At 36.6% G+C, this 12,000-nt stretch overlaps 1 protein-coding gene across 1 annotated transcript; it reads right to left on the reverse strand.

Moving 5' to 3' along the window:
• Nucleotides 1–498: 498 nt before the first annotated feature.
• LOC146730185 (uncharacterized) lies at nt 499–4,690 on the reverse strand. Its single transcript, XM_085494265.1, has 6 exons — nt 4,376–4,690; nt 3,251–3,268; nt 2,554–2,577; nt 2,355–2,375; nt 1,998–2,024; nt 499–937 (listed from the first exon to the last, which is right to left on the reverse strand). The coding sequence occupies exons 1-6, from the start codon at nt 4,686–4,688 to the stop codon at nt 888–890; spliced, it is 453 nt and encodes a 150-aa protein (XP_085350391.1). The 5' UTR covers nt 4,689–4,690; the 3' UTR covers nt 499–887.
• Between the last annotated feature and the right edge of the window lie 7,310 nt (nt 4,691–12,000).

A 12,000-nucleotide genomic window follows, 5' to 3' on the forward strand; every position in this document is an offset into this window, starting at 1 on the left:
TTATTTAAATATATACAGGGCAAAAAATCCGACTTTTTGAAAATGAATGAAGACGAAAAATTTCGATTAATTATGACAAGCTTTGCAGGAATAGAAACTGCACAATTCATACATACACGTATGAACTTAAGAGATGAAACATAGCAACTCCATCAAATTAGTCTGCAGGTAGTTTTAATGCAATGGCATATTTAGTAGCTTAGTAGTTCTATTCTTTTACTATTTTCATGTTTTTTTTTCTTCCATACTTAGTTACATTTATTCAATGTTTTATTCGTGATTTTGTTGCAGTGAACTGTACTTCAGTTTTGCTTTATCTTAAACAATAACATTAGCTTATATTGTTTCCTCGTTCTATAATTTTATGTATTTAATGTGCTATTTGTGATATTAGTTGTGTGAAGTATTATTTCTGTTTTTGTTTTACAACCATAAAATTACTCTCTGTAGTAGATTTTCGTGTTGAATAAATTATTATTATATTGAACGAACGAAGTATAATGTACAAATCCCGTTTATTAATAATTCATTAACATTATTTTACGACTCATAATAAAATTCGGGTGAAACCAGTTCGACCCGATTTACAATTTTTCTTTGCTAAGTATATTGCTATTTAAATTGAAATGCATTATGGGAAATAATGTTCCATTATATATAAGATAAAACCTTGCAAACCCCACTAAATTGTATGTCAATTATTTGAAATGTTTTTACAATATTGAAAATTGACTTCTTAATCACATGTCATCAAGAAAAATATTGAAATATGAAGAAAATATTGTCAAAACGTTTTGAAGAGTGAGCAAATGATATCATTTTGTGAATAAATGACACTGTAGTTGTCTTATAGTGATATAATCATCGTAGTCACCATAGAGGGGAGTTTAATACAGCCATTCCATGACAACCAGCATGCACGCCACGAATGTACAACCTGAAAAAGATGAATGTTATAAAACTGTTAAAGCGGGGGAGTCACCTGCGCATGCGTCAGATGGCCATGGCGTGACATTGTTTACAAACAAGCGTCTAACCATGAGCCTTTGCGTTTTTAGCGTGTGTTGTTATCATCGCTTGGGATTCCCGCGCGTGCGCAGGTGACGACCCCCCTTGCTTTAAAATACACGTGTGATCACATGATTTGGAAACCGCTTACATACTGAGCATATATAAACGACTACGTTCTTCTAATCAACTACAATGTTCAGTAATACAAGTATGTGCACTGAACTTTCCAAAATGATACATTTGCTGCTGTTTTAGGGAAGGGGGGGGGCAAGGGGGTAGTTGGTACAGTTTATGGGAAATAAAAAGGGCTTTTTACAATTTACAAGGGAAATTGAATTTTGCAGTGAATTGTGTTATCTAGTCGTTTTACAGTTTCGAAAATGTAATTTCCCTGGATTATTCTTTACGACTTTTTTTATTTGGATGTAAATTCTTGCACGTAGCGAGAAAAATGACACTTTTACAGTGTATGAAAAATATACTTATTGAAAAGAAATAGCCCATAGAATCATCACGCAGAATAACAATATGTACTGTAAAATGTGTAGTGTATCAGTAATATACACATACCAGTGTGTAGTGTATCAGTAATATACACCTACCAGTGTGTAGTGTATCAGTAATATACACCTACCAGTGTGTAGTGTATCAGTAATATACACCTACCAGTGTGTAGTGTTTCAGTAATATACACCTACCAGTGTGTAGTGTATCAGTAATATACACATACCAGTGTGTCGTGTATCAGTAATATACACCTACCAGTGTTTAGTGTATCAGTAATATACACCTACCAGTGTGTAGTGTATCAGTAATATACACATACCAGTGTGTAGTGTATCAGTAATATACACCTACCAGTGTGTAGTGTTTCAGTAATATACACCTACCAGTGTGTAGTGTATCAGTAATATACACCTACCAGTGTGTAGTGTTTCAGTAATATACACCTACCAGTGTGTAGTGTATCAGTAATATACACATACCTGCTATATTGATGTTTGCGGAACACTCTGCAGAAAAAAACATAAATTTATGGATAATTCTTCAAATTACCAAAAAATACAATACAAAAAACATTACAAATTTGTTTATATTGAATGTTTACGACCTCTTTCGCCTTTTGTTTTCAATAATTCCCATGAAATAAATATAATTTTAAATATAATATTTTTTGGTAGCAAAATCATTCATGCACTAAGAGAAAGAAATGGGTGTGGTTATTTTGACGTCATAGACATTTGTAAGACACGTCTTTCAGAAGCTTCATAGCAAATTGTTTTATCGAATGCATTGCATCGAAACATAAATTTACAAAAAAAACAGAATTAGTCAAAACTTACTGTCGCCATCTTGGTCGTCAGCTGTTAGGATAAAACACATATGTAATGAGTGAATAAAAACATGGTATATGGTATATATATGTAAACAGGTAACCAATATATTAATGTAATTGTTATCACGTATCTTTCGATAATTCTTGAAATTAAATCGATTTATTTAAATTAATTGTCATTTAAAAATATATTAAGTAATACTCGCGTTCATCCGTGCTTTCAGCTGCTGCTGCTTGAAACAAAAAAAAACATATCACGATATCAGAATGACAAGACAATACATTTATATTCGTAATGTTAGAAACACAAAATATATATCACCAAATTTTGAAAGTTGCTCACAGCGACAATTAAGTGGTTTACAGTACTGCTACAGACCAGCTCGTCAAAACGAGAAGTGAGATAACCTTAACGAGGATACAGATTAACGATGCTTACGTTGACGTTGACGTTCTTTTTAAAGGGCGGTTGTAATCACGCTACGAGTGCACGAGATATATGGGTCTCATATAAACAAAGATGACGACTTTGACTGTTGCGCAGATCAACGAGTACAAACTGAGACGTTTCCAAGCTTTAATTAGGTAATTTTTAGGTGATTGGAAGGTATCGAAGGAGTCACCGGCGGTAATCAGTGCAAGTCGCGCCTAGATCAAACCTCATACATGTACTTGTAATTTTCATTTGAAGAGCGCATTGGATCGTGGGAAAATCAATGTTTACCAACACAAATGTCGCACATGCGCAGCGTGACGACCACTGCGCTTTAAGGTAGTTCATTACCATTAAAACATTAAAAAATTGTTATGTGATAATTAGCATAAATGCAAATCATTCATTTACGGAGAAAAAAAGAATGTGTTTTTTATAAAAGTATGTTTTATACATTACGTAATACTCACGTGCATCGGTCGGGTCATCTGTTGATTGAAATAAAAACAAAACATGTAATTAGAATGATAGAATTCCTGGGGGTGGACTTACGTCACGGAATGTTCTACGTTGCTAAGACGCGCACCACTGTACCTAGGGGATCTGTGAGAGTGCTGTGATACGCCGATCGAAAGCCGGTGGTGAATTAAACTAAAGAATTTCGGCAAAGGAGCGTATATAGGTTTACATACTACATAGTCAAGCATAGACTTGCGCAGTCGGGGCGATTAATTTGTTTTTGTAGTTTAAATAATTTTTTTTATTTTATTTAAACTACAAAAACAAATTAATTGCCCCAACTGTGCCAGTCTAAGTGAAGCACACCGATGCCAAATACTACTGAGCAATGTACCCAATATGTATGTTACGAAACTGGACTGAATCGTACGAATGTACCCCCATGATAGGTCAGCAGGTGTCACGTGACCTGGTCATTCAAAACCGGTACACTTTTATTTGATTTAGTGTTTACCATCCTTGTAGGTGGATGTCTAAATAATGCCCAATCAGGTCAGGCGTTTTGTGTCACGTGATTTACCGTATATAACGCACGAATACACACTTTGTCATGTTATCGGGACTTGGTCATTTTGAACCAGCTCACCAAGTGAATGTGTCTATACTATGCTATGGTATGGTATGTACTCACCATCTCCTGAATTAAGTTATGCAATTACCACCTATCTACCGTTAGGCAAAACAAAAATTGTTTTGTTGCCCTCAGCGACCGACCGAAAAATATGAAATATCGGGTCACGGTTTTTTTTTTTTTTTTTTTTTTTTAATAGACCCAAATATTAAAAACTCACCATTTTAAGCAGTAAAAAAGTGTTTTCTCTAAAAATTAACGATCTCGGACCGTTTTTTAATCGCCAGGGTACAACAGACTGAAAGAAATACTTTGATTTTTGTGTTTAATATCTAGCATGCGTTTGATTGATTCCCATATACCTCGGCTATTTACGATACCCTTAGTTTTCACGAGTTTTAAAAAAAAATCCGACCGACCGACGAAATTTTTCAATTTTCCGACTTGAGGGCAACATTAGTTTTTTTTTTTTTTGGCCTTAGCCTCGATTCAGTGTAAAACATACCTTTTAACATAACACAAACATCATTATTGTCTTCATTCGTGTCTGCTTTCATTCTAATGAATGCACACAGACAGACGTATTGGTCACAATTGGCCGTGTCTGCTGGTATCGTGATATCGCCCTTAACGGTGTCAGAGTCATCGATTGCAACATCTATGGTTTCGCTATAAACTGCTGGAAAGGATTTTACGGTTGCATCCTCGTATTGGCAGGAATCTGTGTAGTAGAAACCTATGCCAATTATGGTGTCTGCGATACCCGACACTTCAGTGTACGGTACACTGAAGGACAAATTCCTTTCTTGTTCGCACATGGATGGGGAGAGTGTCTCAGTAGTAAAAGATGCTCCTGCTTGTGTATCTAAATAAATAAATAAATAAATAAATAAATAAATAAATAAATAAATAAATAAATAAATAAATAAATAAATAAATAAATAAATAAATAAATAAATAAATAAATAATACTTTCACTTGGCAAGTATATTCATGTACCCCCAAGAGAAAAATATTGTACTTCTAAATATTGTTTATTTATGCTATGTTTCGAAAAACGGTACTCCTAAAAGGACTACTTTGTTTGCTCTCAGACCTCATTTGCATTTGGGGTGTGGAAATACCGATTTGATTTCAGGGACGAATCAAAATAAACTACATAACATATGCAATAATATAAATTATGTTTTCAGAAGACTATAAAAATCCTGAAAAAGATTGGTATACGTCTGTATTTGCGTATAGTAATACGTCTGTAAATACGTATGGTAATACGTCTGTATTTGCGTATGGTAATACGTCTGTATTTACGTATAGTAATACGTCTGTATTTGCGTATAGTAATACGCCTGTATTTGCGGATAGTAATACGTCTGTATTTGCGTACAGTAATACGTCTGTATCTGCATACAGGAATACGTCTGTATTTGCGTATAGTAATACGTCTGTATTTGCGTATAGCAATACGTCTGCATTTGCGTATAATAATACGTCTCTATTTGCATACAGGAATACGTCTGTATTTGCGTATAGTAATACGTCTGTATTTGCGTATAGCAATACGTCTGCATTTGCGTATAATAATACGTCTCTATTTGCATACAGGAATACGTATGTATTTGCGTATAGTAATACGTCTGTATTTGCGTATAGTAATAAGTCTGTATTTGCGTATAAAAATACGTCTCTATTTGCATACAGGAATACGTATGTATTTGCATATAGTAATATGTCTGTATTTGCGTATAGTAATACGTCTGTATTTGCGTATAGTAATATGTCTGTATTTGCGTATAGCAATACGTCTGTATTTGCGTATAGTAATATGTCTGTATTTGCATACAGGAATACGTCTGTATTTGCGTATAGCAATACGTCTGTATTTGCGTATAGTAATATGTCTGTATTTGCATACAGGAATACGTCTGTATTTGCGTATAGTATTACGTCTGTATTTGCGTATAGTAATACGTCTGTATTTGCATTTAGTAATACGTCTGTATTTGCGTACAGTAATACGTCTGTATTTGCGTACAGTAATACGTCTGTATTTGCGTACAGTAATACGTCTGTATTTGCGTTTAGTAATACGTCTGTATTTGCGTATAGTATTACGTCTGTGTTTGCGTATGGTAATACGTCTGTATTTGCGTACGGTAATACGTCTGTATTTGCGTACAGTAATACGTCTGTATTTGCGTTTAGTAATACGTCTGTATTTGCGTACAGTAATACGTCTGTATTTGCGTACAGTAATACGTCTGTATTTGCGTTTAGTAATACGTCTGTATTTGCGTACGGTAATACGTCTGTATTTGCGTACAGTAATACGTCTGTATTTGCGTTTAGTAATACGTCTGTATTTGCGTATGGTAGTACGTCTGTATTTGCGTACAGTAATACGTCTGTATTTGCGTTTAGTAATACGTCTGTATTTGCGTACAGTAATACGTCTGTATTTGCGTTTAGTAATACGTCTGTATTTGCGTATAGCAATACGTCTGTATTTGCGTATGGTATTACGTCTGTATTTGCGTTTAGTAATACATCTGTATTTGCGTATAGCAATACGTCTGTATTTGCGTGTGGTAATACGTCTGTATTTGCGTACAGTAATACGTCTGTATTTGCGTACAGTAATATGTCTGTATTTGCGTACAGTAATACGTCTGTATTTGCGTATGGTAATACGTCTGTATTTGCGTATAGTAATACGTCTGTATTTGCGTATGGTATTACGTCTGTGTTTGCGTATGGTAATACGACGCAGCAACACAATGCAGCAATACAGTATGTAAATCATATTAAAACATTGACTACACACCGACATACCAGTGAAGAAGAATAAAAAAACAATACAGTAAAAGTATCCGTGTTGTAATAATAGGCAATGACAATGAAAGTCACGTGCATTTTTACTCACCCTGTGCTGTAACTGTGGATGTCACCATAGCAACAATAATCAAGGCCAACATTATTGATTCTATATAGACAAGAACATATTAATAGCTTTAAGTGTGACAGACATAGACATGTTGAAGACATAAAGGTATACTCAAAATTAGTCACGTGCTAGTCATGTGGGTATAACGTGAGTAGTCACGTGGTAGCATAATTGAACAATGTTAAAAGCGAATATAATATTTTTTTTTATTTGTGTGAGATAAGTGATTCTAAATTATTGATATGTTCTTTTTTAATAAGCATTAAACAACAATATTATCCTGAATTGTACAGTTTATTCATTGGAAAACGCCCGCTTCTACTGAAAAACAGTTTCTTTGTTGAAACCCGTTCTTCTGTTGACCAGACCACACAGCTTTATTTCAGATACGCGCTCTTTATACCACATTCTCTTTCGCAGAGACTATGGGTCTTTTATCACTAAGTTGGGTAGTCGCCAGGGAACGCCCCCACCAGTTGCGGCTCTCTGTGGCTGCCTAGGCCAGATCAAAAGCTCGAAGGCTCTGCAAGGGAGAGCGCCTTTATGCGTGTTTCAAAACTCAGACTATTATAGACAAACTAGCAACGCCTATTGTACGTATTGAATTGGGCATTACGCCCCACAGTTTATTTATATACGTATAGCGGACGATTTTTTTTGAAAATTAGTATTTATTGATTTTCAGCCCCCAAGTGACTGTGTTACGCCCGTAGAGTGCGTGCCGAAGCAGATTTTGCTGATCGTTTATTGACTCGTATGTTTTTGTAATGTTGTTCCAGTGCCAAACGCACAGGACCCGCACATGCGCATACTTTTCGATCTAACAGTAAATGTAATCTGTGTGTTCTGACTTTTTGATCGTCGTTATATCTGTTCAAATCGTCCAATTTTTGCGTGAGTTGCAGTATGTTTTCGTCCATGATTAAAGCAGTAACTCCAGCCGAATGCGAGTGTATTAAACGGCGGAGTAGTCACCTGCGCATGCGTCAAATGGGCATAGCGTGTCTTATCGTCGCTTGGGACTCAATTCTCGTGCGTGCGCAGGTGACGACCCTCCCGCTTTAAGAGATATTGTATATGCACGAGCCGTGAATTGTGCCATATCGAGTGGCGGGGAGGGGGGGTTTATTGCTATTATATTATACCGATAGAATTCGAACGCAGCTACGGGCACCGGTGATTATTGCTGCCAAACATGTTTGTCTGTGCCTAGTAGTCATCGTCGGAATTTTTCTTTTCTTGGAAAGTATATTCAATGAATTCCTTCCACCCCATCGATTTTTGTCCTAAACGAATTTTGGTCATCATTCGCATTTCTTTCCGACCACGTCTCCCAAAGTAAAATCAAACCAAACATTTTTTATCTAATCACACCAAAAAAAAGTACAAATGTGTCTCGAAATAAATAAGTTGAAAGATACCGCAAAAAAAATGTCATGTTCCCTGAAATATATCCCCGCAGTGAAATGACTCGTGACCGACAACTTTGTCCGTGTTCAAGATCTTGTTGTAACGTATGAGTCGTGCATGCATATATTCGTGTATATTGGGCATCGGGCAACTGGCTATGCTCGTGTCACACAGCCGTATCAATAATGTTTTTGTTTTTTGTTTATTTAATTGGCGACTTTTTTTCACGTTGTATAACGCCATTACTGCCTACCAACAAGACACATTATAGAAAACGATGTACTGTATGATAACTACATTGTGTAGGTCATTCAAATAAACCACAATTATTTATGACGATGCGCTGTTTCGTGAAAGTACGGAGCTAAATGAAGAGCTCAATGATGCAAGTAAGAAAACTGCTTTCAAAACATTGCGATGACCATGTTCGCGTTGAACAACGCGATTCAATAAATCCTTTCAAATCGGATAAGAAGGCATGATATTACGAAATTAACAACTTCAGTAAACAACTGGGCGGAGCATGCAAATAAAATTTCTCATGATGCATTGGTGCAATCCCTGTGATCGCGGAGCCGCGCTTTAAACAATGCTCTGTCGCCCACCACAGTCACTCTCTTAGTAGAGTGACTGTGCGCCCACCAACAGTTCATTGTTTGTAATTTAGCGTATGAAGTACAAGACGTCGAGCTTTTAACCAAAGACAATGGTTTAATGGCCACAAAGTGAAGGCATCTTGCTACATTGTCACATTCTGTTCTGCAATTCGCCATGGAAACACATTCCAACAAACCACAAAAATGCGGACCCTGTGCGGAACTGAAATGAAATCTAAAACCAGAAACACAACGTACAAATAACCAGTTTGTATTTGTTTATTTACTGATAGACCCGGATTGTTTTTTTATTTACCAGGGCCGCAAACGACCAGGGTCGGACCGTCCTGACACCATCCATGGAAGGTACTAACGTTAGTACCTTCCATGCACCAACCCATAGCGTGAATGTATTAAAACCTCTGCTGAGAATAGAAAACGAAAACGACAATGTCAACGGTACATTAGATAGACACAAGCTCTCTGCGTAAACGGAAACATAACTGACAAGGAACGTTAAATAAACACGCATTGCTTTCGACAGAAAGCTTATATCAGAATCGTCAACAACAGAGTATACGGATAAGATGCTGTCATTTAAATCATCCAAAAGATAAACATTATGCAAACATCTACGAAACGACAGTTGTAGTTATTTGTGTTGTCTTTTAAAACACTAATTTGAGCAACATCTTTCCAAGATTCAGATTTCCGAAAAGCTGGGATGATGTATCAAGTTCTAGGCAAACGTTTTAACATTTTGTTGAAAAATGAAGAAAACCGCTACCTTAATTTCGATTAAATTTTAATATAAATTATGAAAATAGTGATGGAACTCACTTGGTAGGTATGTCGTCATTCTTGTGTGAAGTTGAATAAAATCCTCACAACATTGATACCATACACGCATACACACAAACCCTCGCACGCAGCTCAATCATTTACACATTCTTCCTCGCATTGGTATGGTCGGTTGATTCCAGATAAATCCAATATGGGGTCACGTGACCTGGGATGAACATAGAAAAAGGAGTTGTTCCTTGCCCTGTGCGAAAATGCCACAAACGTTGGAAGCCCAATCCACTGACCCAGATTTATTTATTTATTTTAATGATTTTCAGATATAATATGCATAATTCCAAACCAAGCCAAACATTTGTTTTAAACATCATACAAGTATTCCCTTATTAATACACGAACACGTGAACAACGGCCAATAATCACCATCACCACCAAGAATATACTTTTAGGAATTTTCTACTTACTTGAATTTATATAGTTCTCGAGAGAATGCCGATGTTGTGGGTTGTGGCTGACTGCGCTGTCTGTGGATGTCGTTGTGTGTTTGCTCTGCACTGCAATGTCTGTACGTCGAAACGGATTACCTTTATACGTAATTCCAAACAATGACGTTGTCGCGAGCATTATTCCTCAACTATTCAACAACAAAAAAAACCAGGTCAAAATGAATATTCATACGTTATCAAAGACACTGTTTATTGTTGTCAAAAGATTTTGACACTTCGATTTTTTGCATCTGATATTTATACATTCAATAAGCCAGATCGATGATGAAATCGACACAGTGTTCAACGTCAGAAGACTGTAGAGACGGGAATAAAAGTAGTTGGACACAAATTAAACCATGACAACTCACTGATACGTTAATATTCATAATCATCCATAATACCTCATAATCATTTTATTTATCTCAGTAACATTAAGAACCCTGTTTAATATGTCGACAATTACTTAGAATTAAAGCAGAAAGGTCTTCACCTGCGCAAGGGTAGACGCTTGTTTGTAAACAATGTCACGCTATGGCCATATGACGCATGCGCAGGTGACGACTCTTCCGCTTTAATATATCTGGATGTTGATTAGCCTTTCAACATTGCGCGTTTCTCTGACATCAGCAATAGCCGTGTTACTTTCCCGCCTGTATCATAATAATGTTATCTTTATTGGGATTTTAATTTTGAGCATAGTATACAAAATACTAATAATGCGACGAAATATACAATGTTTACATGAATACCGCGCCAACCTGAACTTCTCACAGCGACGAGTTATTTAAAGCGCGGTGGTCGTCGCGCAGCGCGTGTTCGAATTTCATGTAAATAAACAATGTATTTTACACGCGTTGTATACGTCGCTATGAGTCACATATCGAACAGGACGCGACACGTCGACTGCCGCCCTTTAAAAAACTGCGCAGAAAAGTTTAACCAATATAGTAAGTCGATCGACGTCAATGCACAAACGTTTTATTCTTCATTGAATAACAATACAACAAATATTCACTAGAATTACATAAAGAACCAATTCAAAGTATGAACATTGAGTCAATTAGTATGTCTCGCCAGTAACCTATATTACGGGTTGTGCAGTTCACTGACTCGTCAATTACCCAACCTTGCCCTGCCGATTTAACAAACACCATGGAGACAGAAGACAATTATGAAACGTACACGTGAGAGTATTGATTAACGTGAACTGTGTGTTTGTCTGTCTGTCTGTCTGTCTGTCTGTCTGTCTGTCTGTCTGCGTGTCTGTCTGTCTGTCTGGGAATCTGTCTGAGAAAACATTACCGTGTTATACTATCGCACACGCCAATGAAAATAGGTCGACGGAAAGGGAAGATAACAATTAAAGTTGGACAATAAATAGTGCACGTGATATGGTGTAACTATACATTCTAAATAAAGCTGTGTGTAAGTTTTATGAGTGAAACGATAGTATGTTGTCACAATTATTTTTACTACTAAAGTTTACGTTGAAAATTACGTTATTGACATAATAAATGTACTTAAAGCGGGGAGTCGTTACCTGCGCATGCGTCAGATGGCCAAAGCGTGTCATTGTTTACAAATAAGCGTCTATCCATGAGCCTTTGCGTTTTTAGGGTGTGTTGTTATCGTCGCTTGGGACTCAATTCCCGCGCGTGCGCAGGTGACGACCCTCCCGCTTTAATGTGCATGGTGCCATGGGTAACACAATCTCGATCTGAAACTGCGTGGTTACCGGTAGACACGGACGTTTTCAATGTACATGTATAAACTGAACTATTCTGGAGAGTATTGTTGGTTATGTCAAAAAAGCGTGGTTAGAAGAACAAGTCATCTGAAGATGACACGGCCCCCCACTTGTCAGATGTGATTATAGTTGGCTATGAATTAT

This window comes from Saccoglossus kowalevskii, chromosome 20 (assembly GCF_978046115.1).
Source record: "Saccoglossus kowalevskii chromosome 20, keSacKowa6.1, whole genome shotgun sequence".
Taxonomy (NCBI): domain Eukaryota; kingdom Metazoa; phylum Hemichordata; class Enteropneusta; family Harrimaniidae; genus Saccoglossus; species Saccoglossus kowalevskii.